Here is a 27,108-nt window from a genome sequence, read left to right on the forward strand (position 1 = left end):
ATGCGCGGTTGACGTCGGGGGCCGATGCCACCAAGGCCTCCGGCGGGGGGGAGGGAGCGTGTCCGGCCGGAAAGAAGGCGCGGGGAAAAAAGAAGCACCTTGGGGCAGGCCCCCCCCGTGGATGGTGAGCCCTTGCCCCTTGAGCCCCTTACACCCGCGCTCCTCGCGGAGTTGATCAGGGCAGATGTGAGCGGGAGGGGCCCCGTGCCCGAGCCTGTGGCCGCAACCGCCGCAGCGGTAATGCCAATACCTGCGGCCGGGCTCGGGCCCGAGGAACCCTACAAACCTGCTCCGCCGGAGGGAGTCGAGGAGGAGGCCTTTGCAGACATGGAGGTCTCCCTCGCTCCCTCCGTGCTAAAAAGAAGGCGCGACCCCCTGGATGAGGAGGAGGACCGGGAGGAGGAAGGTCCCTCCGAGCAGGGGGAGTCGTCGCCCGCCGCGGGTACTGCGCCCCCCCGCCCCCCCAGCGCTGTCGTCATCACCAGCGATCGGCAGGGGTCGCCTGTCCCTCGGGAGGCTGAGGCAGATGTGTCTGTCCAGCACGTGCCTCCCGGGGATGGGGATGAGACCCTGCCCGTGGGGGGGGTTGCGGAACAACCCGCGGCAGTAATTGAAGTTGACCTTTTATCGGTGTCGTTACCCCTCGCCGGGTCGGGCAGCCTGGGGGCTGGGTCGGGCGAGCTCGAGGATAATGAGCTCGCCCAATGCGACCCGGATGTCTCCCAGGGGATGCTCGTCCTGGTAGAGTTTTTAATTCAAAACCCCCCGTCCGCTGGGTCGGAGGTTGGTGGCGGGGAGGAGGACGGCCCCCTGGCTGCGTCTCTGGTGCCGGACGTACTGGAGGAGCTGGAAATTGTTCTCTCCCCGGTTTTTCCGGTCGTTCCGGCGTCTGAGGCGGAGGGGAGCTCTGAACCGCCGCCGTCTTCTGGCCCGGCACCCCTAGAGGAGCCCAGGGAGAAATCCTCTGCCGCCGATCCTGGGGGTGGGATCCGGGCGGAGGCGGGGCTGGCTGGCGCGGCCGAGTCGTTCGCTTCGCACTGCGCGGCGGACGGGTCGGCCGCTGGTGACGACCCCCTGGAGGAGGATGGGGACTCGGTGATGGGCACGGAGGACGATTCGGACTCCAGCGCCGACGTGGCGATGGATGACCTCGTGCCCCTTGCCGAGTCTCCCCTCATTTCGGTAAGGGAACTCCGGGATTTTATGGCCACGTGCCTGGGTCAGCGCAATAAGGTCCGGCTGGCCCTCGACAGGTGGTCGGAGCTGGCGCTGCTCATCGATTCCGTCCGCGCCGCCGTTAAGATCTTGGGCGCGGACGAGGGTGTGAACCCGCTCGAGCTGCGTCGGCTCACAACGTTTCTCACTGGGCTGCTGAGGAAGTGGCGGCGGACCAGCGGCTGCGCTTCCTCGCCCCGTTAGGTGTAGGTAGAGGTTGCACTATGCTTCTGACATGAAGATAACCATAGCCAGCCTCAACATCAACGGCAGCAGGGAGGCGCGCCGCAGATTCAATAACTTCTCGGTCCTTCGGGACGGGAAGTATGCGGTGTGCTTCCTGCAAGAAACCCACACCGTTCCGGGAGACGAAGCCACGTGGCTCCTGGAGTGGCAAGGAGGGGTCAGCATGAGTCACCTCTCCAACAATTCCAGCGGGGTGGCTATCTTGCTGGCCCCGCATTTTCAGCCGGAGATCTTGGGGGTCAAGGAGCACGTGCCGGGCCGCTTGCTCCATGTCACTGTTCGCCTGGGGGGCGTGCCGCTCCATCTAGTGAACGTGTACGCCCCTCAGACCAGTGCGCAGCAAGTGCGCTTCTTCGAAGAAGTGTCCGCTCTCTTGGGCTCCATCGACGTGGGCGAGTGCGTCATCCTCGGGGGGGATTTTAACTGCACCCTCGAGGCGAGGGACCGTTCGGGTCCCCCGCGAAGCCCGGCGGCGATGGAGAAGTTGAGGGACCTGGTTGGGTCCTTCGACTTGGTGGACGTCTGGCGAAATCTCCACCCCGACTCCAGTGCCTTCACTAGCGTGAGGTCTGGGGGAGGAAGGTCCAGAATCGACCGCCTCTACATTTCCCGGGCGTTCGTCTCCTGCGTTCCGGCAGCTTCCATGCGGCCGGCGCCGTGCACGGACCACCACCTGGTGTGGGCGGAGCTCGCTCCGCTGCGCGCGCGGGGGGGGTCCGTGTACTGGCATTTTAACAACCTGCTGCTGGAGGACGCACGGTTCCGGGATTCGTTTCGTCGATTCTGGGCCGACTGGAGAAGGAAGCAGGGGGGCTTCCCCTCCTTGAGGCTATGGTGGGATGTGGGCAAGGCTCACATCCGTCTCTTCTGTCAGGAGTACGCGAAGGGGTCGACCAAGAGGCGGGAGGCCCGGGTCGGGCGGTTGGAGAAGGAGGTGCTCGACCTGGAGTCCCGTCTCGGTCAGGTCGTCGAGGACCCGGCCCTGCGGAAGGTGTACGAAGAGAAGAAGGGCGCGCTGAAGGACCTGCAGCTCGTCGGGTCCCGAGGCGCGTACGTGAGGTCGCGGATCCAGCTCCTGCGGGACCTGGACCGCGGCTCCCCCTTCTTCTACTCGCTGGAAAAAAGACGGGGGGTCCGTAAGCAGCTCTTGGGGCTGCTGGCCGACGACGGATCTCTGGTCTCGGATCCGGAGGGAATCAGCGCGGAGACCCGCGCCTATTACGGGGCTCTGTTCTCTCCGGATCTGTCCAGCGAGGATGCGCGCAGAGTTTTGTGGGAGGACCTGACGAGGGTTCGCCCGGAGGGCGCCGAAAAATTGGACGCTCCGCTAAGTCTGGCGGAGCTGACCGGCGCCCTCCGCCAGCTCTCTAGGGGAAAGTCCCCGGGGCTGGACGGGCTGACCGTGGAGTTCCACAGGGCGTTCTGGGACGTCTTGGGGGGCGACTACGCGCGGGTCCTGGGGGAAAGTTTGGCGACCGGGGAGATGCCCCTCTCTTGGCGCAGGGCGGTCATTGTCCTGCTGCCTAAGAAGGGCGATCTCCGCCTCCTTAAGAACTGGCGCCCGGTCTCCCTCCTCAGCACGGACTATAAAATCTTTGCCAGGGCCATGTCTGCTCGCCTTGGCACCGTGCTGGCCCACATGATCCACCCCGACCAGTCCTACACGGTCCCGGGCCGGACCATCCACGATAACATCCATCTGGTCCGGGACCTGGTCCACCACTCCCAGAGGGCTGGTCTGTCGGTCGCCTTCCTTTCCCTGGATCAGGAGAAGGCGTTCGACAGGGTGGATCACGAGTATCTCTTCGGGACTCTGCGCGCATTCGGGTTCGGGACGCATTTCGTCGCCCGGATCCGACTTCTGTACGCCGCCGTGGAGTGTCTGATTAAAGTTAACGGGTCCTTGACGGCGCCCCTTCGCTCCGGAAGGGGATGCGTCAGGGATGCCCCATGTCCGGTCAGTTATATGCCATTTGCGTGGAGCCTTTCCTGCGCCTCTTGCGGAAGAGGTTGACGGGACTGGCTCTGCAAGGGCCGGGCGTGGAGGTGGTCCTCTCGGCTTACGCCGATGACGTGCTCCTCACGGTCACGGATCCCGCTGACTTGCGGAGGATGCGGGAATGCCAGCAGATTTACTCGGACGCATCCTCCGCCAAGATCAACTGGGAGAAATGTTCCGGACTCCTGGTGGGTCAGTGGCGGGTGGACTCCCTGCCGGAGGAGTTCAGGCCTTTCGCCTGGAGCACCACGCACCTCCTCTATTTGGGAGTCTACCTTAGCCCTGCCGAGGACGCTTGGCCGGCGAACTGGCAAGAGCTGGAGGCCAAAGTCACCGCTCGCCTAGGACGCTGGACAGGACTGCTCCGAGTGTTGTCCTACAGGGGTCGAGCGCTGGTCATAAACCAGCTGGTGGCCGCCATGTTGTGGTACCGGTTGGTCACTTTGATCCCTCCCCCTGCGTTTGTCGCCAAGATTCAGAAGAAGCTCATCGACTTCTTCTGGGACAAAAGGAAGCACTGGGTCTCTGCCGCGGTTCTGTGTCTCCCGCTTAGGGAGGGCGGTCAGGCGCTGGTGTGCCTTCGCACCCAGGCTGCGACTTTCCGTCTTCAGACGCTGCAGAGATACCTGTACGTCGAGAATCCTCCGAGATGGTGTGCGCTGGCGACGTTTTTCTTCCGCCAGCTGCATGGCCTCAATTACGACACGCAGCTCCTGTTTGCGAAAGTGGGCAGCAGGCGTGCTGGCCTGCGGGAGCTGCCTGTCTTCTACCAGGAACTACTATGGGTTTGGAACTACGTCGCTTCCAGGCGGAGCTCTCCCCCGTCAGGAGCGGCGGCTCTCCTGCGGGAGCCGCTGCTCAGGAATCCGCACCTCCACGAACACGGGTTCGGGCGGCTGGCGGAGGGTAGGGCTGTGGCTGGCAAGGTGACCAGAGTCGGGGACCTGCTCGATGGCGGAAGAGCGGGCTGGATGGCGCCGGAGGAGCTGGCGCGGCGCCTGTCCTGGGCCAACGCCCGGCTCGCGGTCGAAACCATCGAATCGGTAAAAGCGGCACTGGGCCCCGACTCCACTAGGTGTATCGAGGCGGCTCAAGCACGTGGGGCGATCCCGTCCGAGCTTACCCCCGTTCGGACGGAATTCCTCATCGGCGCCCGGCCCCGAAACTCCCCTCGGGAACCGGCGCCTCACAACTTGAGCCGTCTCGAGGAAATACCCTCCGTGCCTTTTCATTCCGCGCGGAGGGGTTTCCTGTACGGGCTGCTCCTGCACACTCTCCACTTTGCCATCTTCGTCTACCGTCCGGACACGCCTTGGCGTGGCGTTTTGCCGACCGGCGGTAGCGGAGGTCCCCAATGGAGGGCTCTCTATGCGGGAGTCCTCCCTTGTTCCATCGGGGACTTGGCCTGGAGGGTGTTGCACGGAGCGGTCCCGTGCAATAAGGTTTTAAGTAGGTTCACGGACTCCCAGGCCGCCTGCATTTTTTGCGGCCTGGAGGAGTCCGTGTTTCACGTTTATATGGATTGTGAGAGGTTGCAGCCCCTCTTTCACTACTTGAAGGGGCTGCTCCTCAATTTTTGGTTGCACTTCAGTCCCACGCTCTTGATCTACGGTCACCCGGTGCGGAGGGGAGCGGACAGGTTGGAGGACCTCCTTGTGGGCCTGCTCCTGGGCCTGGCTAAAAGAGCCATCAATTGGTCCAGGCAGCGGGCGGTCGAGGGGGTCGTCCAGCCGGATTGCCTGCATCTCTTCCGCGGCCGTGTTCGCGCCCGGGTGGCCCTGGAGATGGAGCACGCGGTGTCCGCCGGTGCGCTTGAGTATTTCCGCGACTGATGGGCGCCGCGGGGACTGGAGTGCATCATCAACACAGAAAACCAAATTTTAATTTGATTTGTTAAGTTTTAGTTGAACTTTTGTTTATTTACAGTTGAATTGGGTTTTTTTTTTGGGTCCAAATAAAAGAGTACCCTCTGTTCAAGTAAATACCTGTTATTATTGTTCTCCTGCAGTCCGTGTATTATTTATACTCGGGCACTACAAAACCCATACTTAACTCCCCCAAAGCTTGCTAAAAACTGAAGAGACTGGATCTGGAAATTGAATGAAATCAATGTTGGGACTTGGAAAACTTTCTCAAAATTGGACAATCAAAAGTAGTAGCTATTGCACAGGTTTTCAGCCTTTGTAAAACAACATGAACAGGGGGTCACTAGGAGTCGTCTAGATGGCATCAGGACAACAAAAACGTGATTCCCTAGAACCACACAAGATTAGACAAGTCCCTACCTTGTGTGAGAAAAGAATTAATGTGGATTTTACTACATTTCCCCATGTTCATTTTTTGCCCTTATCATACTGATCCACTACCATGATCATAAATAAACAGACGTGTGTAAACCAGTTACAGTTATCCTGGTTATAATTCAACTCTTATGTCTATTGGAGAGTCAATTTAGCCTACTGGTATACAATCCACCTCGGGACTGGTTAAGGTGCAAGTTTAAATATCAGAATAAACAACTCGGCATAAATAATGTTTGAATAAGTGATTCGTGCATCAAGGCATTGGGTTATTCAATGGATAAACAACATGCTCAACAGGAACCCAACTTGTTTTCTATTTATACCATGGGTCCTTAATTTTTTAAAGATTTGGTTAAACCTGTAGTGTTTTAAATTGGGAATCATGTTTGTGTTGTGTGGGCCTAGTGCTTGAAGAATTTCAATGGCATTCTAATGATGTTACTATCCTTTGCTAAGTGCACAGCATTGACAAAATCATATTGCCACTATGGAAAGTGTTCTATAGGACTAGATGGGCTACAGTGACTCACATCAGCTGATTGATATTTCTTAGAGTCTGTATGTGTCTGTATTTAGGATTGAAAAAGTTCCAGCAAAAATCATTTCAATCACTATTATCAAAGATCCAGAGACCTAACCACGCCAAAAAAGACATGGGTACTACACAATTTAGTACCACTGAAACATCACAGTATATTGTAATTTATTAACTTGCTAACTCTTTTAGAAGGTTCACTGAAGGTGATTAAATTAGGCAACAAACAAAAGGGGAGCATATGGTGGGAGAGAGAATTTAAATCACAAGACTCACGAACACTGACAATGTAAGACTCACAATATAACGCAGGTGGCACGGAGTTGAGACAGACAAGTTTGAGGTTACTTTTGGTCACCTCTCCTAACTCTTTGTGGCTGACAGCAAAGAGTAATTACAGCTCTGGGAATACATCATAAACCTACCCTCTTAGACCTACCCTCTTGGCTGCAGATATCAGACTAGAACAGAGAGGAACTATAAATATAAAAATAAAGTTTGGGAGGAGGCTCTTAAGATATCCCCTGAAATATAAAACCTCTCAGGTATTTATACACTCTCTGATATTAGATCCCAACATTCAATTACAGATTTTTACATGGTTACACAGCATATGAGAACGGTTAGGATTCTGAAAAGCAGGACTCGAGTTTATTCTGATGATATAATGTAGTTAATTACTCCTAATTAATTAAGAAGGGATTTAAACAGCTCTAAGTGAAAACCTAATGATTTGCCACAGGAAATTAGCCCCAAAATTTCAGGGTAGTGGCAGTAAAAATGAGGAAAAAATTGACCAGAATGTAAGAACTGCTGATTGCTGTTGAGACAAACCGATAGAGAGCTGACATGGTGGCTCCAGTGGGATTTGCGTAAAAATCTACTGCCAACAACAGATTTGTTTGTTAAACCTTGACATTTAAAGATCTGTTTTATAGACTGTGGGACTGCGGAATTCGGCACCTTAGCGCCACTAATTAAGGCAGTTTTTTTTTTTTTTTAAATGGTGTCCGCCTCGCTTCTACCCATTTCCGGCGCAGCCTGCTTGTTCGCCATCTTGGTGAGGGCAAGTGAGGGCAATAGGGTGGGCAGTACGTGCATGCGCCGGCAGTATGAAGAGTAGGCAGATCATGACGTCAGTGAACGTGCAACACTGATTTGACACAGGACCTGCCATTTTGGACGTTGCTGCTCCATTCAATGCCCTCTCCTAAATACGCCTTCTCCATTCAACGCCCTCTCTCCATTCAACGCCCTCTCCTAAACACGCACAGCTGCACAAGGGACCCCCTCCACCCGTGCTATTTAAAGGGAAACATTCAACCAACTTGCAGGTAAGTCGATTATTACTCTTGTACTTGCTCTTGCAGACTTTGTATGAATACGGGGTTGCTGGAAGACATTTCAAACATTGTTAATGTGTGTAGGGGGTGCTGCTGGACCTTGAGAAGGCTGGCTGCTGCTGCAGGGCCTCCGAGTACACCATTTGTTTCCAGTCATGGGGGCTCTAGTTGCAGTCCCCCTCGCGCTGCAGCATAACAAGAAGATGAAACTGAGGCAGCGAAGATGACAAGCTGCCTGCAGAGGGAGGAGGAGGAGGGCTCTCAGCAGGAGGCCTTACCCACCTAGGGTCTTCAGGGAGCACTTCTCCTACCTGCGCCTAAACCAGGAGCAGTGTGTTCAGCAGCTCCACTCCATCAAGGAGGTGGTCACAGAACTCTGCCATCTCTTGGAACCAGACCTGCAGGGTGACGACGGCGCTACCAGTGGCCCTCAAGGTGACTGCGACCCTAAATGCTTTTGCCAGCGGATCTTTCCAGGATGGAACAAGCGACATACCAAACATCTCCCAATTCGCCATCCATCGCTGCATCTGGGAGGTCACAGGAGGTACGCTAGGAGAAGGGACTTCACTGTCTTCTCTCTAAACTGAGAGAGGCAGGAGGAGTACGCACATGGTTTTGCCAGGATATTGGGCTTCCCCATGGTGCAGGGCACCATCGACTGCACAAACATGGCTTTGCGGGCGCCGCATATCAATCCTGAGATGTACCATAACCGCAAAGGCTACCACTCATTTAATGTGCAGTTGTTGTGCAACCATGCACAGCATATCATGATGGTGAATGCCCGGTATCCTGGCAGCTATCATGATGCCTTCATCCTGCACCAGTCCACTGTGCCAGCTGTCTTCCAGTCACTACGTCAAACCCGAGGGTGGCTGCTAGGCGACAAGGGTTAGCCGCTTTACACTTGGATGAGGACTCCCCTCCGCAACCCCACCACTCGTGGCCAAAACTCATACAATGACAGCCATGCTGCCATGAGGAACGTTATTGAGCAGACCATCGGGGTACTGAAGCAACAGTTCCGCTGCCTTGATCGCTCGGGAGAAGTCCTCCGCTACTTGCCGGAGCAGGTGCTCCAATTTGTGGTGGTCTGCTGCATCCTCCACAACTCGTCCAGCCCTTGCCACCATGGGATCGATGACCACCTCAGGAGAAGGAGGAGGAAGAAAAGGAGGAGGAAAAAGGAGGAAGCAAAGAGGAGGAGCAGGAGAGGAGGAGGCAGCCTGCAAATCCATGTTCTGGACGGGCTGTCCGTGAGTGCATCATCAGACTCCGTTTCCCCTGAATGATCCCCATTGCTCAACACTTCCCCACCTTACCATCCCTCAGTCACAGTACATCACATCATCCTCTTGGCCACAATGCTGAAATGAATGCCACCACAAAACAAACATTCCAAACATAATTTATAAATCATTCATTCCAATACTACGTAACAAAGTCAACTAATCACCCTTGTGCATTCCCTTAGTGTCCGTCTTTTGTGTGCCTTTGCCTATCCTAGTGCTCCTACGAAGTGCTACCCCAGTGGCTGCAGCATGGCTGGTGGAAGGCTGCTGATGTTCAGTGGACGAGACTGCAGGTGGCCTTGCAGGACGATCTCAAGCAGCTCTGGGCCTAGAAGGCCTGGTTGTGGACTGCACTACCTCAGCAGAAGTTGGGTCGCTTCCTCTTGTGCTTCAATGGAAGCTGAGACATCGCTCATAAGACCCTGCATCATGGTTGGGTCCACAAGTGCTCTAATGGAGTTGCCCATCACTTCCATCCTGGAAATCATGGGCTCCAAGCTCTGCGCAAAGCCCTATGCAAGGTTGGAGCCGGACTCCTCCAAGCTCCTTGACAGTGACAACAGGCTCTCTGGCAAACCTGCCAATGCACCAAGCATTTCTGTGTGCATGCTCATCACCCTTCTTCTGAAGGCTGCCGCATCGAAGTCCTCATCTGACTCCTCTGCAGCCCACTCGTGCCCGGTGACTCGCCATTTGCAGCCATTTAGGACTGAGATGAGGAGGAATTTCTTCACCCAGAGAGTGGTGAATCTGTGGAATTCTCTACCACAGAAGGCAGTTGAGGCCAACTTATTAAATATATTCAAGAAGGAGTTAGATATATTTCTTAAGGCTAAAGGGATCAAGGGATATGGGAAGAAAGCAGGGACAGGGTACAAAATTTGGATGATCAGCCATGATCTCATTAAATGGCGAAACAGGCTCAAGGGGCCGAATGGCCTACTCCTGCTCCTATTTTCTATGTTTCTATTGTAAAGGAATAGCCATGATTCAGAGAAATACACGATACTATAAACAGAATTCTGATATTAATAAACGACATACTGGGTTTAAAAGACACAAGTCTCAGCAGACAATGCTGTAAACAGAATACAGGCTTCTGAGAAAAGATCAGTTGATAACAAAGTTATAAATAAGCTTTGAAATGGGAATTAATTAAATATTCTAAAACAATGAAAGATTGAAGTAAACCATTGGTGCTTCCGAAGAGTCTAGAGTTTGGGTGTAACACAATGGAAGACCCAAGTGAAGTGTGAAGAGCTAACACGTTAAAACAGAAACACAAACATTAAAAGAGGCATGTGCCTTTGAAACATGACATCAAGTAAAAGAAACAACTGCTGGTCAAATAGTTTTATGTTAAACTTGGCAGAAGATTAAATATGCAACCAATTGAGATAGTTAGAAATGCATGAAACATTCAGTTGAAGTGTCTTTAATTTAGATATACTAAAAACCATACCAACAAGACTTTGAAGATATGACATCAAATAGAGACACCAAGCAATTGCATTGTGTTTGTATTAAACGTGGACCACCATGGAGACTCAATGGCCTAGAAATTCAGTTGGTAGCGCCAGCCGCTAGTGCCTTAAGAGGGCGATAAGTGGGGCGCGAAGCGGCTAGCGCACGGGCACGGCGCGATCTGCGCCTCTCGCGAACTTGAGTGAAGACTTAGCGGCGGCACAAAACCGCAATGCCCGCTCAGCTGCGCGCGCAGATCCTGACGTCATTTCATGGTGCAACGCCCTTGGTGCGCCCCGAACCGGAACTTCAGTGGCGCCCCCCTTCTTTCCGCCTGGCACTCGCAGCGACTGGTTGAGTGGAACGGTTCCCAGTCGCTGTGGGGCTGGGGGGGCGCTATTTAAAGGAGACTCTTCCTGTATTCTTTGTGGCAGCCATTTTGTTCCACTCCTTCTGTGAGAGACAGATTACGAAAGAGACAAAGGGAGAGAGCTTTCTGCTTTGACTCAGCGCTCGCACAGGTACTTCTGGCTTCAGCCCAGAGCTTTGCAGTTGCATTGATTTTTCAGTGCCATAGTCTTGAGTGGCCACATATAATGGGGGCTGCAATGGGTGGAAACGTTGGGTTTCTGCATTGCATTGAAAGGGCTCACAGACGCCGAGAGAGAGTGCCAATCATGGCCAGATGGAGAAGGGCCAACAGGCGTCGGCACAGGAGGCCTTACCCTCCCAGGGTATACTGCCAGCACTTCTCCTACCTCAACATCTCTGAGGAGCAGTGCATTCGGAGGCTTCGATTCAGAAGGGAGGTGGTCACTGAGATCTGCCACCTGCTTCAGAGAGATCTGCAGCCTCAGCTGAGGAGCAGGACTTCTCTGTCGGTGGCAGTGAAGGTGACAGTGGCTCTCAACTTCTATGCCACCGGCTCCTTCCAATCCGCTACTGGGGACATTGCCAATGTCTCCCAGTTCACGGTGCATTGCTGCATCCGCCAGGTCACGAATGCCCTCTTCAGAAGGAGACGTCAGTACATTTCCTTCCCCATGACCCTGGACAAGCAGCAAGAGCGTGCAATGGGATTTGTGAGAATAGCCGGCTTCCCCATGGTCCAGGGCGCCATTGACTGCACGCATGTGGCTTTGCGGGCACCTCTAGAGAATGCCGAGGATTACCGCAACCGGAAGGGGTACCATTCGCTGAACGTGCAGTTGGTGTGTGACCACAGGCAGCTCACACTAGCTGTCAATGCCCGCTTTCCAGGCAGCAGCCACGATGCCTTCATCCTGCGCCAGACTTCTGTGGCAGACATTTTCGAAGCCCCGGCTCACCCAGGAGGCTGGCTCCTTGGGGACAAGGACTATCCTTTGTGCACCTGGCTGATGACCTCGCTCCGTGCGCCCACCACCCCTGCTGAAGAACAATACAATGAGAGCCATCAAGCGACCAGGAACATCATTGAGCACACAATCGGCGTGCTGGAGCAACGGTTCTGCTGTCTGGACCATTCCGGGGGAACCCTACAGTACTCGCCTGAGCGAGTCTCCCATTTCGTTGTAGTGTGCTGCATGCTGCACAACCTGGCTATCCTCAGGACTCAGCCACTGCCAGCAGACATTGGAGGACTACCAGAGGAGGAGGAGGAGCACCAAGACGGGAGGGAGGCACAAAGTGCAAGGGCCGTCCGTCAGCGGCTTATTGCAAGTCGGTTCTAGGCCCCCTCTCAGGGAATGGCTTGTGCCATTGAAAGAACATGAATGGAGCCGCTCCGCAAACCCTGAGGCGGTCAAGGCAACAAATAGTTCAAAGTGCAAACATGCACAATCTGAATAAAGACAATTTTTTATTTGACAAACTCTGTGCCCTTCCCGCATGACAAACAATTACAGAGAAACCCCCCAAAAAACAGACGCACACATAACTGGCTCTCACAACCTGGAGACAATGAACAAAACAGTTAAACAAAAATGCCCATGATACTCGGCCTTCATAAAAAACAAACACAAAATCCTCGGCCTTCAGAAAAACAAACACAACATTTTGCCACACCTCCTACTCTTTGGCCTGCGAGGGTGATTGTAGTGTCCGGGTATCAATAATACTCGGACTGCAGGAGAACAATAAAACAGGTATTTACTGAACAGAGGGGAACTCAAGACTGAAATACAGAAGCCTGCTATGGCTTTATATACAGGGGTGGTCACTGCCGGTACTGCAGTATAGAATCAGTTAGTCCCTTAAAGGAAAATACACAATTCCTCCCCTTTTAGATAAACAGTACATAACATTCATTTAACAACTAAATAATAACTAATTACAATTACAATTTTCTCTGTACTATATACATCAACTGAAATAATCATTTATAAGTTCAGTCTTTGAGGAGGCTTCCTGATCCTGACTGGATAGCGCCTTTCTCGAGTATCCTGTTCTTGCGGCGGAGTTGATTCTGGCTCATTGTCATTGGTTGGTTCGTCAGCTTCCAATACCACTGCTTCTGAGGTAGACGCAATCTGTACTTCGGGTTGATTACCAGGTGCACCTGCTCGTGGTATGGGTTTGGCTTGTTCCTGTGACTCTAGAATCTGGTCAGCATAGCGTCTCACGATGCTCTCTCCAACGTCCACTGTGTACATTAGTGGTCCCTGCTGTGTGCATATCGTTCCTGGCTGCCATTTTTCTGTTCTGTAGTCGCGGGCCAAGACTGGTTGCCCTATCTTGAAGCTCCTGGTTGGCTTCTCATTTATGTGCTGGAATTGCTTATCCTCAACATCTCGTCTTATGTTTGGTTTGAGCAAATCCAGGCGACATCTTAGCCTTCGGTTGAAGAACATTACAGCTGGAGCTTGGTTGGTGACTGCATGTGTCGCATTCCGGTAAGCAAACAAGAAATTATCCACCTTGTGTTGTAGTGGTATGTCGTCATTATACATTGCCTTTATTGCCTTTTTAAAGGTCTGAACAAACCTCTCAGCCAATCCATTTGTGGCTGGATGATATGGGGCAGATGTGTAATGTTTCACCCCATTATTCCTCAGAAACCTCCGGAAATCCTCGGACACAAACTGTGGCCCATTGTCGGAGCAAATCTGTTCTGGCAAGCCATTCCTGGCGAAGATGGTCCGTAGGACTGCAATAGTTTTCTCCGTGGTGGTGGAGGACATTTTGATGACCACTGGCCATTTCGAATGGGCGTCCACAGCGATTAGGAACATTGAGTCCATAAATGGACCAGCAAAATCAATGTGTACCCGTTGCCATGGAGATGAGGGCCACTCCCATGGATGTAGCGGGGCCTGTGGTGGAGCGTTTTGGACCTTCTGGCATCCTGTGCATCTCTTGGTCATATCCTCGATTTCTTGATCGATTCCCGGCCACCACACAAATGCCCTGGCTAGGCTCTTCATTTTTACCCCTCCCAGATGACCCTCATGAAGCTCATTGAGCACTCGATCTCTCAACTTGGGTGGAATTACCACTCGGGATCCACACATCAAGGTCCCCCGGCACACTGACAGCTGTTCTCTCCTTGGCGAGAATGCTGGCAACAGTGAGTCGCCATGTGCTGGCCATCCCTTCACCATCAAATCATAGACCCGAGAGTGTGTCGGGTCATTTCGGGTTTCCTTCTCTATACTTGAGTTTGTAACAGGTAGACATTCGACTATGGTCGCATGGAATCTCTCAACAGGGTCCACTGCAGGTGCTTCCTCTACCGTAGGCAACGATAGGCGCGACAGCCCATCAGCGTTTCCATGCTGTTTCGTACCCTTGTACCCTTGTCGTGCTGATGTGCCCCTAGAAAAAGTGACCATCTTTGCAGCCGTTGCGCCGTCATCACCGGAACGCCCTTCTTTGGTTTAAAAATGGAGACCAGGGGCTGATGATCAGTCAGTAGGGTGAATTTCTGCCCGTGCAGATAGTGATTGAACTTCTTCACCCCCCACACCAGGCTGAGGGCCTCCCTGTCAATCTGGGCGTAGCTATGCTCGGCTGAGGTTAACGAGCGCGACGCAAAGGCTATTGGCCTCTCTGAACCATCAAGGAATTTGTGTGACAGCACCGCTCCAATGCCGTAGAGAGACGCATCACATGCTAACCGAATCGGTAGTGTTGGATTGTAGTGGGCCATTACTTCTTTTGAAGTGATTAGGCATTTACATTTCTGAAAGGCATGCTTACACTCATCACTCCATTTCCATGTTACTCCAGTTTGCAGCAGGGCATTCAGTGGGTGCAGAATTGTAGATAAATTCGGCAAGAACTTATGGTAGTAGTTCACCAACCCGAGGAACGACCTCAGTTGTGACACATTTTCCGGTGCTGGAACCTTGACTACAGCCTCAATCTTGTCCGGCAACTTATGCAACCCTTCCTCATCAATCATGTGGCCACAATACGAGATTTGTCTCCTGAAGAACTCGCATTTGGGGTGTTTGGCTCGTAGCGCATATTCCTGTAATCTCGTGAGCACCTGCTCCAGGTTGGCAAGGTGTTCACTGTCATTTTCGCCCGTAACCAGGATGTCGTCCAAATAACACTGGGTTCCCGGGATCCCTTGCAGGACTTGTTCCATCGCCCTCTGCCAAATAGCCGGGGCTGATGCTACCCTGAATACCAGTCGATTGTACTGGTAAAGGCCTTTGTGAGTGTTTATCGTGAGGTATTTCCTAGATGCTTCTTCCACCTCCATTTGTAGATACGCTTGGGCCAGATCAATCTTTGTAAAACGTTTCCCTCCAAATAGTGAGGCAAAAATATCTTCTATCCGTGGAAGTGGATATTGTACTGTGTGCAGGACTGGGTTCACAGTTACCTTGAAGTCCCCACAGATGCGAACCTTCTTCGGCTCCCCAGGCGTGCTGCTCAATGATTTCTTCATTACAGGAACGATGGGTGTGGCCCACTCGCTCCAGTCCACTTTGGACAGCACACCCGAATGCTCCAGACTCTCCAGCTCTGCTTCAATGGCTGGGTGGATTGCGTAAGGTACCGGTCTGGCCTTAAAAAATTTTGGGTTTGCGTTATCTTCGATTTTTATCATTGCCGTTACTCCTTTTAGAGTCCCAAGTCCTTGTTGGAACACCTCTTTCGCATCAGTTAGAATCTTTGACAGTCGTCCAGGTGTGGCGTCATCATCCTTTTTATCAGTCACAGTTAGCGCCTGAATGGAATGCCAATCCAATTGTATTTTTCGGATCCATTCACGTCCCAATAATGGTGGTCCTCCATCTGGTAGTATATATAGATACAGTTTCTGTGTTTCCTTGCCGTTGTATTCAACTGGCACCCTTATTTTTCCTCTGGGGTAGACTTTTTGCCCCGTGTATGTCTTCAATACAATGGACGTGTCCTTCAAGGGTATGTGAGAGAATAGCCGCTCATAGTCTCGTCGATTCATGACAGTTAGGGCTGATCCTGTGTCCAATTCCATCTTTACTGGGGACCCTGCTATCATGAGGGTGACCCAAATGGTTCGGTGATCCTCCTTTGCGATCACGTTCTGTAACTTTAGACAACTTAGTCTCCTGCTCCCGGAGTCCTTATCACTCTCCTGATCTTCCGAACTACTGTCTGTCAATTTCTTTACTTTCTTGTACTTTTCCTTAGTAGTTCTTGTAGTGTTGGTTTTCTTTCCCGACCTGCAGACTCTTGATATGTGTCCCATTTTCCCACATTGCCTGCATACTTTGTCCTTAAACCAGCAGTCCTTATGATCATGGGTTGTTCTGCCGCAGTGATAGCACTTTTCTGCTCCATACGCCATTTCGTTAGCACTGTATTCCTGTGGTTTCTGTTGTATTTCCGCAGCTCCCCGTGCTGCTGCTTCGTAGGATACTGCCACGCTGAAAGCCTGTTCTAGCGTCAGGTCCTTTTCCGAAAGTAGTCGTTTCTGGGTTCCTTCACTCTGGAGCCCGCAGACAAACTTATCCCATAAGGTGTCTGCCAGTCCTGCTCCAAACTGGCAGTGCTTCAATAACTTGCCTAGTTCCGTAAGATAGTCAGCATTGCTCTCATATTTGTGCTGGTTTCTTTTATGGAACTTGAATCTTTCTGCTATCACCAGCGGTGTAGGGTTTAGGTGTTCCTATAAGATATTAACAATCTCTTCAAAACTTTTCTCCATTGGTTTAGCTGGGGTAAATTAAATTCCGCAATAGGCCGTACGTTCTCGCGCCCATCAAATTTAATAATACCGACGCCATCTTTCCATCGGCCACCTCAATTGCCTCGCAGTACACTTAAATTCTTTCCACATACGTGGTCCAGTCTTCTACCTCGTTGTCAAAAGCAGTGATACTGCCACTCTTCGGCATCTTGAGTGATTTAAAATGGCGCCTCCCGCGCTTTTTCTTCTTCCCCAATGGAATAAAATGACGCCTCCCGCGCTTTTCCTTCTTCCCCAATGGAATAAAATGGCGCCTCCCGCGCTTTTCCTTCTTACCCTTGCTGCCACGCTGCTCCTAGCGTTCTACAGGGTAATGGCGGCGACCCGCGGCTTCGGCACGTATCACTTTTCCTTCCGCTTGTTCTATCCTCTCCACGCTGCCCGGTTCTTGAGCACCGACCGCGCCCTGTGCGCTCCACCCTCTCTCTCTCTCTCTTCCTCCCAATGACGCTGCACGGCCCCTTTGCAGAGCCGTTCGATCGAGCCCGAGCCCGCCGCAGTCCGGAAGGGTCAGCACACTACCTGCTACCAGCACGACTTGCTGGAACACCTCGACTGGGGAGCCAGGCCCAGCTCTCCACAGCCTCCCCTGCAACTCACCGATGGATCCCTGGGCAGTTGCCCGCGGTCGACGCCCGCCGTTCTGACTTCGACCTCCAAGAAGCTTCTCTTCAGGGAAAAAATCCCCGTGAGGTGATGCAGTACTGCAGGCGAGTTCGAACCTGCCCGTCGCCAGTGTAATGTCCGGGTATCAATAATACTCGGACTGCAGGAGAACAATAAAACAGGTATTTACTGAACAGAGAGGAACTCAAGACTGAAATACAGAAGCCTGCTATGGCTTTATATACAGGGGTGATCACTGCCGGTACTGTAGTTTTGAATCAGTTCTTCTCTTAAAAGGTACATACACAACAGTGATCTGCCTGGCTTGCGAGATTGGCCCCTTTCCGCCCTGCAGCTCCTCCGCAATGGGACCCCAGTGGCTGCAGCAAGGCTGGGGGAAAGCTGCTGAGGGTCAGATAGTGAGTCGGCAGATGTCCTTGGGGGACGGCCTGGACCACCTCTGGGCCTGGAGGGCCCGGCTGCTGACTGCTCCAACTCTGCTTGGGCGGCAGCAGTCTGTCCTACGGGTGGTGGCAGCTGCAGTGGAGGAGTGACAGTGTTGGCAGCAGGAATGCTGCCAACCTGACAAGAGCACAGGCACTCCATGGTCAGACGAGACACTGGCACTCGCACGGGTCAGCACTGAAGCATGCGCAGCAATCTGCTGAAGCACAGACTGCTGGGCTGCTGCGGCGCAGCGAGGGCCCCGGCGATTCCTGGCCGATCCAGCGAGGGTGGCAGCAGTTAGTGCTCGTGTGGCCCTGATCTGTGTCTGCATCAGACCAGCCGCTGACTGCATGGCACGACTAAGCACTTGGCTGGAAGCCGCATGTGATGCAGCGACGTCCTGCTGACTCCTGGCCTGTGATGCAGCGACGTCCTGCAGACTCCTGGCCTGTGCTGCCCCGAATTCCTGCAGAGTCCTGGCCTGTGCTGCCCCGAATTCCTGCACACTCCTTGCCAGTGACTCTATGGAGTCAGGCATCCTTGCCACTGCAGCCATGAGCTCAATGTGCCTGCGCTCAGCCTGGGCGCCCATTTCACCAAGGAACCGCACCTCCTCTGCGCTCACTGTAGCAGGACTGGAGGCCGCACTCACCCTCCGGGGAGAAGGCCGCCGAGCTTCCCTACCCCTCCTGCGTTGCTGCAGCCCGCTGGGCCCCGGAGCTTCACCCTCCTCAGACCCTTCCCCCTGCTCCCCTCCAGGGAAGACGTGTCCCCATCATGGCCATGGGCTGCCTTGGCCGAGGGTGGCACCAATGGTCCGGCTTCCTCTTCCTCGCCTTCCGATTCACTCACAGTGCCAGCTTGAGGGCCCGCCTCCTCACCTGGCGAATCAGCATCTGAAAGCAGGGAGGCACAAGAGTTGCTTTAGTGTGAGGACAGGGTGGCAGCGAGGGAGGCATGAGTGCTGCTATGCACTGCATTGGTTCGAGAGTGGCAAAGGATGCTGGTGTGAGGCACAAGTGGAAAGAGAGAGGTCAAAAAGGTGATGGCCTTACCATTGCTATCCAGAACGGGGTCGGCATCTCCAGTGGCGACGGGGCCAATCAGGCGGCCTGCCATAATCCGCTCCACTCGCTGCTCCAGGTCGCTGAGGTCTTTAAGCTCAGGACAGCCTCCCCTGGTCCATTGCTGCTGCCTCCTATTGTGGGCCTGCTTGCCCTGCAAGAGAAAGGACGGGCTCTGAGTACATTGTGAAGCCCTGATCTTGCCTGCACTACCTCCCATGGTGGAATAGCCCTGACAGTGTCAAACCTTGATCTCGCCTGCACTGCCTCCCATGGTGGAATAGCCCTGACAGTGTCAAGCCCTGATCTCGCCTGCACTGCCTCCCATGGTGGAATAGCCCTGACAGTGTCAAGCCCTGATCTTTCCTGCACTGCCTCCCATGGTAGAATAGCCCTGACAGTGTGTCAAGTGGTGAATGTGCATGTGATTTTCATGAGAGTCTCATAGGTGTTGGATGAGGGCTGGGCATTGGGGCTTTCAGGACCCTTTGGCCATAAAGTGAGGTGCACATGCAGGGATGAAGAGGATACTGGAAAGGGTACTCACCCTGACAACCCGAGTGAGGTCGTTGAACTTCTTCCTGCATTGCGTTGGTGTCCTAGGGACCATGCTGCTGGAGGTCACTCTGTGTGCCACCTCCCTCCAAGCTTTTCTATATTCGCTGGGCAGCGGCCTCCTGCCACTGTCAGGAAAGAGGATAGGTCACCTGCACCAACCAGAACCTTCAGGGCACCCTCACTAAAGCGCTGCGCTCGCTCCCTGGCCTTCTCCATGGTCGTGGGTGTAACGTTGTCGAAGCAGGTCTGTCGAGGCCTAGAATCAGGGCTCCAGTGTGCAGGGCGTGGCTGCAAACCAAATCGATCCTCCCCCTTTAAGAGCTGACCGGCGCCAGCGTGTCTGCCTGCAATCGATAACTCGCCGCACCTGTGCTGCGCCCGCCCTCAGTGGTAGCGCCTTATGATAGTCATGCACCGCCTGCTTTAGCGCAGCATCAACCTCTTGGGGCGATGCAACTCAATTTCGGCGAAGGTGGTACTAAGTTGCGCCGGGCGCTAAATTTAGCGATCGCTCGGCTGTAGCGCCCCAAACGTGGCGATACTGAATTTCTAGGCCAATGTCTGCTAAAAAGCAGTTAAGCCAATAATTAAGAATTGAATGAAGAATCTTTGATAAGAATGGCATCAAACAGAAACCATAGCTGTCATTGTTTTTATGATGGTTTTTGGAACACCTAAAAGGTAGAGAAAGAATTATGCATGCAATAGTTGAATTGATAGTAAAATAGAAAGCATTCAAACAGAGAGAATGAATAAAACAATGAGCTGACATCAGCAGAGAACATCAAAGAAGAAACCAATGCCAAAAGAGTATAAAACAGAAGACTTTTTAACAGAAGTCAGAACACGCTGAACAGGCAGGGCGTTTCTCAACTTTCCAGAGGCATCTCTGTAAGTCTTTAACTATGAGTCTCGGGAAGTCAAAAGTGCTTGATTTTGGTGGATGTTCTGGATTTAGAAATAAGTAAGAAATAAGAAATGTAACAAAGTAAAGATTTGAGAATAAGGCTCTCGGAGAAATAAGAAATGTAAGCTAATTGTATTTTGAATTGTTAATGTTGCGACTGATTCAACAGATGTTAACTGAATGTCGACTCTTAAATAAAAATATAAGGGGGAAAAATTCCGTTGTTTGCGCCTCCCGTTAGCGCCTTAAGAGGGCGCTAATGGGGCGCAAAGCAACTAGCGCCCGGGCATGGCGACGTTTGCGCCGCTCGCGAAATTAACTAGACATTTTGCGGTGGCGCTAAACACTACCGCCACGATCTCCTGCGCCAGCAGATCGTGACGTCAGTCGAGTGCGCAACGCCCCGTTAGCGCCCCGGACTGGATATTGAGTGGTGCCCCCTGCCTTACTGCCTGCCGCTAGCAATGACAGGTTGAGGGGCGCGTTTTGCTGTCAGAAAAGGACTGGGGGAGTGCTATTTAAAGGCGACCGCTTCTTGCCTTTTTTTGTCAGTGATATTTTTGCACCACGCATTCTAAGAGAGGGAGAGAGACTTCTGGAGAGATTCAACACTGTGTGAAGGAATTTTGAGTACTGAGCAGCACTTTGCAGGTTCATTTTGATTTGCTCTTCCTTGCTTCGCCAGCACTCGTGAGGTAGCGCCTCGCTCCTCTGCCTTTGCACCTTAAGACAGGTGTGAAGCGCCTGATTTAGCGCTCCAATCACCTCCAGGGACGATAAAAGCCAAGTTTGCCGTCGGAGGTGATAATTAGCGCCAGGCGCTAAACTTTGTGCACGGCCGATAATGGCGCCCCAAACGGGGCGATACTGAATTTTCCCCCCAATATTTTTAGAATTGTCTCAGAGTAATTCTGTATAGACTCGCGAACCCACAAATTCTGTACACTCTTTTGTAAGGAGTTGCAGAATTCTGGGGGGTATTCCGGACCCTCATAATATCCGGAAGGTTACAGTCTAGTTCAACTTATTAAAAGTACTATCCGGAGGATGGTAACATCTTTAGTCATTCCTTTCCTTTAGAGAGAGATAGCCTGAACCTTTAGGCCCATTTAAGCATCTTATGGAATTCGGCTATCTCTAACTTAAGTTGAAGGTGAACGTCTGGGGAATACGCCTGATCTGGAATAGCCCAAAAGGGCTAGGACTGTAATTATCCCTTCACTATCCCACCTCTGTACTACCCTCTAAAGTACGTGCAGTTCCAGTTTCTGAGCTGGTGCCTGCAAGTGTCAGATTGAGTAACGGTGCCGCTTCTTCTCAATCACTCTCCTCTTGTTCTTCTTGCACTGGCTGGGCTGCTGGCAGTTCTTGGGTATCTGAAAGGAGAAACGCACAAGGGTCGGGTTGTGGTGAGGGGAGGGGGGAAAAGCAATATGTGCATGCTTACACTATCAGCAGCTTGTAAGTAAGAGATTGTGGGATAAGGGGGAAGGGATAAGGGGGAAGTGGGATGTGAGAAGTAGGATTAGGTATGAGCACACCATCATCATCAATGCTTTCAGCCTTGCTGATCACCATGGCCTCAGTGATGGCCCTTCCAATAATGTCTAGCACTGTCTCCTCCAGCTGGGTCAGGATATGCAGCCGTGCCTACAATGTCGTGTGCTGCCTGCATTACTTTCAACGGGTGTGGGCAGATCGCGATCCCCGTGCCCATTTTTGGGCCTTATCGAATTTTTAGCACCAAACCTTTTAGCATATTACATAAATACTATGGCTACAAGAGTAGGTCAGAGGCTGAGTTCTGCGGTAAGTAACTCACCTCCTGACTCCCCAAAGCCTTTCCACCATCTCCAAGGAACAAGTCAGGAGTGTGATGGAATACTCTCCACTTGCCTGGATGAGTGCAGCTCCAACAACACTCAAGAAGCTTGACACCATTCAGGATAAAGCAGCCCACTTGATTGGCACTCCATCCACCACCTTCAACATTCACTCCCTCCACCACCGGTGCACTGTGGCTGCAGTGTGTACCATCTACAAGATGCACTGCAGCAACTCGCCAAGGCTTCTTCGACAGCACCTCCCAAACCCTTGACCTCTGCCACCTAGAAGGACAAGGGCAGCAGGCGCATGAGAACACCATCACCTGCATGTTCCCCTCCAAGCCACACGCCATCCTGACTTGGAAGTATATCACCGTTACTTCATCTTCGCTGGGTCAACATCCTGGAACTCCCTCCCGAACAGCACTGTGGGAATACTTTCACCACACGGACTGCAACGGTTCAAGAAGATAGCTCACCACCACCTTCTCAAGGGCAATTAGGAATGGGCAATAAATGCTGGCCTTGCCAGCGACGCCCACATCCCATGAACGAATAAAAAGAGAGAGGCAACCTTTCTTTCCATCTAGGTCTAGATTTAAACTAGTTATCTCATTTCTTCAGAGGATAAATGACAATTTTGTTTCAATATATTAACACACCGATGTCCATGATTAAGACTAGTGATACAGTTATGATTTCCGTAATCTGCCATGGTGAGCACGATTTTGCTCCAAGTGGCTTGATTTCAACTTTTGACTTTCAATGATTTTCCTTGAAAAATATGCGATCAACAAACTTATTTGTTAAATTGTTTTTTTGAGGCTGGGATCAGTTAAATATGGGTGGGATATAGCTGGAGCTGCAGTATTGGCAGTAATATGGAATGGGCTATAGCTATCACTAGTGCTCCAGCTTAAGTTTCTAATAATTTAAATGGCACAATTTATGTTTGTTGATAGCAGCAAAAAAAAAATCCCATTAGAATTGCTATGCCAGTTTCTGTTTGTGTGTTTCAATAGCAATAAGTGGGAGCGGGAGTAGGCCATACGGCCCCTCGGGCCTGCTCCGCCATTCAATAGGATCATGGCTGATCCGAACCTAGACTCACGTCCACTTCCCTGCTCACTCCCCGTAACCCCTAATTCCCTTATCAGCTAGGAAACTGTCTATCTCCGTTTTAAATTTATTTAATGTCGCAGCTTCCGCAGCTCTCTGGGGCAGCAAATTCCATAGATTTACTACCCTCTGAGTGAAGAAGTTTCTCCTCATCTCAGTTTTGAAAGGGCAGCCCCTTATTCTAAGATTATGCCCCCTAGTTCTAGTCTCACCCATCAGTGGAAACATCCTCCCCGCATCCATCCGATCAAGCCCCCTCACAATCTTATATGTTTCGATAAGGTCGCCTCTCATTCTTCTGAATTCCAATGAGTAGAGGCCCAACCTACTCAACCTTTCCTCATAAGTCAACCCCCTCATCTCTGGAATCAACCGAGTGAACCTTCTCTGAACTGCCTCAAGAGCAAGTATATCTTTTCTTAAATATGGAAACCAAAACTGTACGCAGTATTCCAGGTGTGGCCTCACCAGTACCCTGTATAACTGAAGCAAGACTTCCCTGCTTTTATACTCCATCCCCCTTGCAATAAAAGCCAAGATTCCATTGGCCTTCCTGATCACCTGCTGTACCTGCATACTAACCTTCTGTGTTTCATGCACCAGGACCCCCAGATCCCTTTGAACTGTAGCACTTTGCAGTTTCTCTCCATTTAGATAATAACTTGCTCTTTGATCTTTTCTGCCAAAGTGCATAACCTCACACTTTCCAACATTATATTCCATCTGCCAAATTTCTGCCCACTCACTTAGCCTGTCTATGTCCTTTTGCAGGTTTTTTATGTCCTCCTCACTCACTGCTTTCCCTCCCATCTTTGTATCGTCGGCAAACTTGGATATGTTGCACTTGGTCCCCTCCTCCAAATCGTTAATATAAATTGTAAAGAATTGGGGTCCCAGCACTGACCCCTGCGGAACACCACTAGTTACTGATTGCCAACCCAAGAATGAACCATTTATCCCAACTCTCTGTTTTCTGTTAGATAGTCAATCTTCCACCCATGCCAGTATATTACCCCCAATCCCGTGATTTTTTATCTAGTGCAGTAATCTTGTGTGGCACCTTGTCAAATGCCTTTTGGAAGTCCAAATACACCACATCCACTGGTTCCCCTTTATCCACCCTGTTTGTTACGTCCTCAAAGAATTCGAGAAAATTTGTCAAACATGACTTCCCCTTCATAAAACCATGCTGATTCTGTCCGATTAAATGATGCTTATCCAAATGTCCTGTTACTGCTTCCTTAATAATGGACTCCAACATTTTACCAACCACAGATGTTAGGCTAACTGGTCTATAGTTTCCAGCCTTCTGTCTGCCTCCCTTTTTAAATAAGGGCGTTACATTAGCAGTTTTCCAATCTGCTGGGACCTTTCCTGAATCTAGGGAGTTTTGGAAAATTACCACCAATGCATCCGCAATCCCTACCGCTACTTCGCTCAAGACCCTAGGATGTAAGCCATCAGGTCCAGGGGATTTATCTGCCTTAAGTCCCATTATCTTACCGAGTACCATCTCCTCAGTGATTTTAATCGTGTTTAGCTCCTCCCCCCATAGCCCCCTGTTGTCCAGTGTTGGGATATTTTTAGTGTCCTCTACTGTAAAGACTGATACAAAATATTTGTTCAGCAGTTTTGCCATCTCCATGTTCCCCACTACTAATTTCCTCGTCTCGTCCTCTAAGGGACCAACATTCACTTTAGCCACCCTTTTTCTTTTTATATAACTTTAGAAACTCTTGCTATCTGTTTTTATATTTTTTGCTAGTTTACTTTCATAATCTATCTTCCCTTTCTTAATTAATCTTTTAGTTATTCTTTGCTGGCTTTTAAATGCTTCCCAATCTTCTATCCTCCCACTAGATTTAGCTGCTTTATATGCCCTTGTTTTCAGTCGGATACTATCCTTTATTACTTTACTTAGCCATGGATGGCTGTCTTTTCTTTTGTGCCCCTTTTTCCTCAGTGGAATATATTTTTCTTGAAAGTTGTGAAATATCTCCTTGAATGTACATCACTGCTCATGTACCGTTTTACACCTTAATCTATTTTCCCAGTCCACTTTAGTCAACACTGCTCTCATACCTTCATAGTCTCCTTTATTTAAGCTTAGTACGCTGGTTTGAGATCCAACTCTCTCACCCTCCAACTGAATTTGGAATTCAACCATGTTATGGTCACTCATTCCAAGGGGATCCTTTACTAGGACATTTTTTATTAATCCTGTCTCATTACACAGGACCAGATCTAAGATTGCCTGCCCCCTGGTTGGTTCAGTAACATACTGCTCAAGGAACCCATCCCTAATGCACTCTATGAACACTTCTCAAGGCTGCCCTGCCCAATTTGATTTGTCCAGTCAATATGAAAGTTAAAATCTCCCATGATTATAGCTGTTCCCTTATTACAAGCCCCAACTATTTCCTGATTTATACTCCGACCAATAGAGTTGCAACTATTAGGAGGCCTATAGGCTACACCCACTAGTGACTTTTTCCCCTTATTATTCCTTATCTCCACCGAAACTGTTTCACTATCCTGATCCTTTGACCCAATATCATTTTTCACTATTGCAGTGATTCCATCCTTTATTAACATAGCCACCCCACCTCCTGTCTGTCCTTCCTATTTGTCGAATACCCCTGGATGTTTAGTTCCCAGTCATGGTCACCTTGCAGCCATGTTTCTATAATGGCCACTAGATCATACCCATGTGTAGTTATTTGTACCGTCAACTCGTCTATTTTGTTACGAATGCTGCGTGCATTCAGATAAAGAACTTTTAAGTATGTTTTGTGACAATTTATTCCGGCTTTTACCCCCTTTACTACTTTAACTTTATATATTCTGTCCCTTCCTGACATGCTCTGGTTTTTAATTCCCCCACTGCTACCTTGCACTATTGCCTTCTCTGCTGACATTTTTATTTTTCACTCTCTTGAAACCTCCCCCCCCCCACTAATTAGTTTAAAGCCCAATTAGCTGTGCTTGGATTCAAAATATGTTTCCTCAGTTCTTGTGCAATTGTCCCATGATTTTTGGGCAAATTTCCTGTAATGGATCAGTATGATCGAACTTGAGCTGTCAAACTGCATCTCTAATTACATTTTCTCAGTATGTCTTTTGCTTAAGCTTGTGTTTACTGTTTTTGGTATTATTGTGAATTCATAATAAAAGGTAAATTAATAGCACATTGAAAGTAGTAAAGAACACAGTGCAGAAAGTGTGAATAGGCAAACAGATTTAATTCAGTCAGTTCTTTATACTTACTGAAATTCCTTCACTGTTTTGGTACGAATGGGAAGAATAGGTTCAGGAGGGAGTGGGGCTTTCATTTCAGAGGGCAAAATCTCTATTGAGAGGCGTTGCTTTTGACGTACATCTGGGTTAATAGGTGGTAGCTCTCGCACTGTGAGGAGAGGAGAGGGAAGAATGTCACATCACAACTAATTTATAGTGTAAAATTTGTCTTGAATAATATTTTAAAAGATGCCCAAATTCTCATACACTTTTTTGTAACTACAGTAAGACAACAATGTAATTTGGATTTAAATCATTTTTGTCTACTAATATTATTAATATATTAATCTGGCAGCATATAATATTTTGTTTTATTGCCAATTACATTACAATGGGGCAATGGTTCACCAGACTGAAAACACAAACATTGACACTAATATCAATAATGCTCTTGGGATTACAGAGGTCAGAACCGTTTGGAAGATTTTACAAATGTAGATTAATTATATTTATCTTATTACAGTGTATATTAATATACACTGAATACTTTTTTTGAAGCGATCCACTGAACCCTTTCAAATCCAGTATGAATCAACATTTTTATTTTCTCTTCCTTTGTTGCCTTCCTATTTCTATTATTTCGCCCAGGCCATGTACCATACAAGCTTAAAAGGTCGGCAGGCAATCTGATCCCAATCATCGACCAACGCTGTTGGCATATGGAACTCAGTTAATTCGACTTCTGAAATATGTTCATGTTTAGTTCATTCAATATAGG

At 50.5% G+C, this 27,108-nt stretch overlaps 1 protein-coding gene across 2 annotated transcripts in view; it reads right to left on the reverse strand.

The window, feature by feature from the left end:
- Positions 1–27,108, reverse strand: part of hectd2 (HECT domain containing 2) — a 206,144-nt gene that overhangs the window by 138,027 nt on the left and 41,009 nt on the right. For both annotated transcript variants that reach the window (XM_085994823.1, XM_085994824.1), the window contains exon 3: positions 26,361–26,499. In XM_085994823.1, coding sequence (XP_085850949.1) covers positions 26,361–26,499 — 139 coding nt within the window. The remainder of the gene's footprint in view (positions 1–26,360; positions 26,500–27,108) is intronic.

This window comes from Somniosus microcephalus, chromosome 8 (assembly GCF_052327205.1).
Source record: "Somniosus microcephalus isolate GS21.2 chromosome 8, FLI_Smic_1.0, whole genome shotgun sequence".
Taxonomy (NCBI): domain Eukaryota; kingdom Metazoa; phylum Chordata; class Chondrichthyes; order Squaliformes; family Somniosidae; genus Somniosus; species Somniosus microcephalus.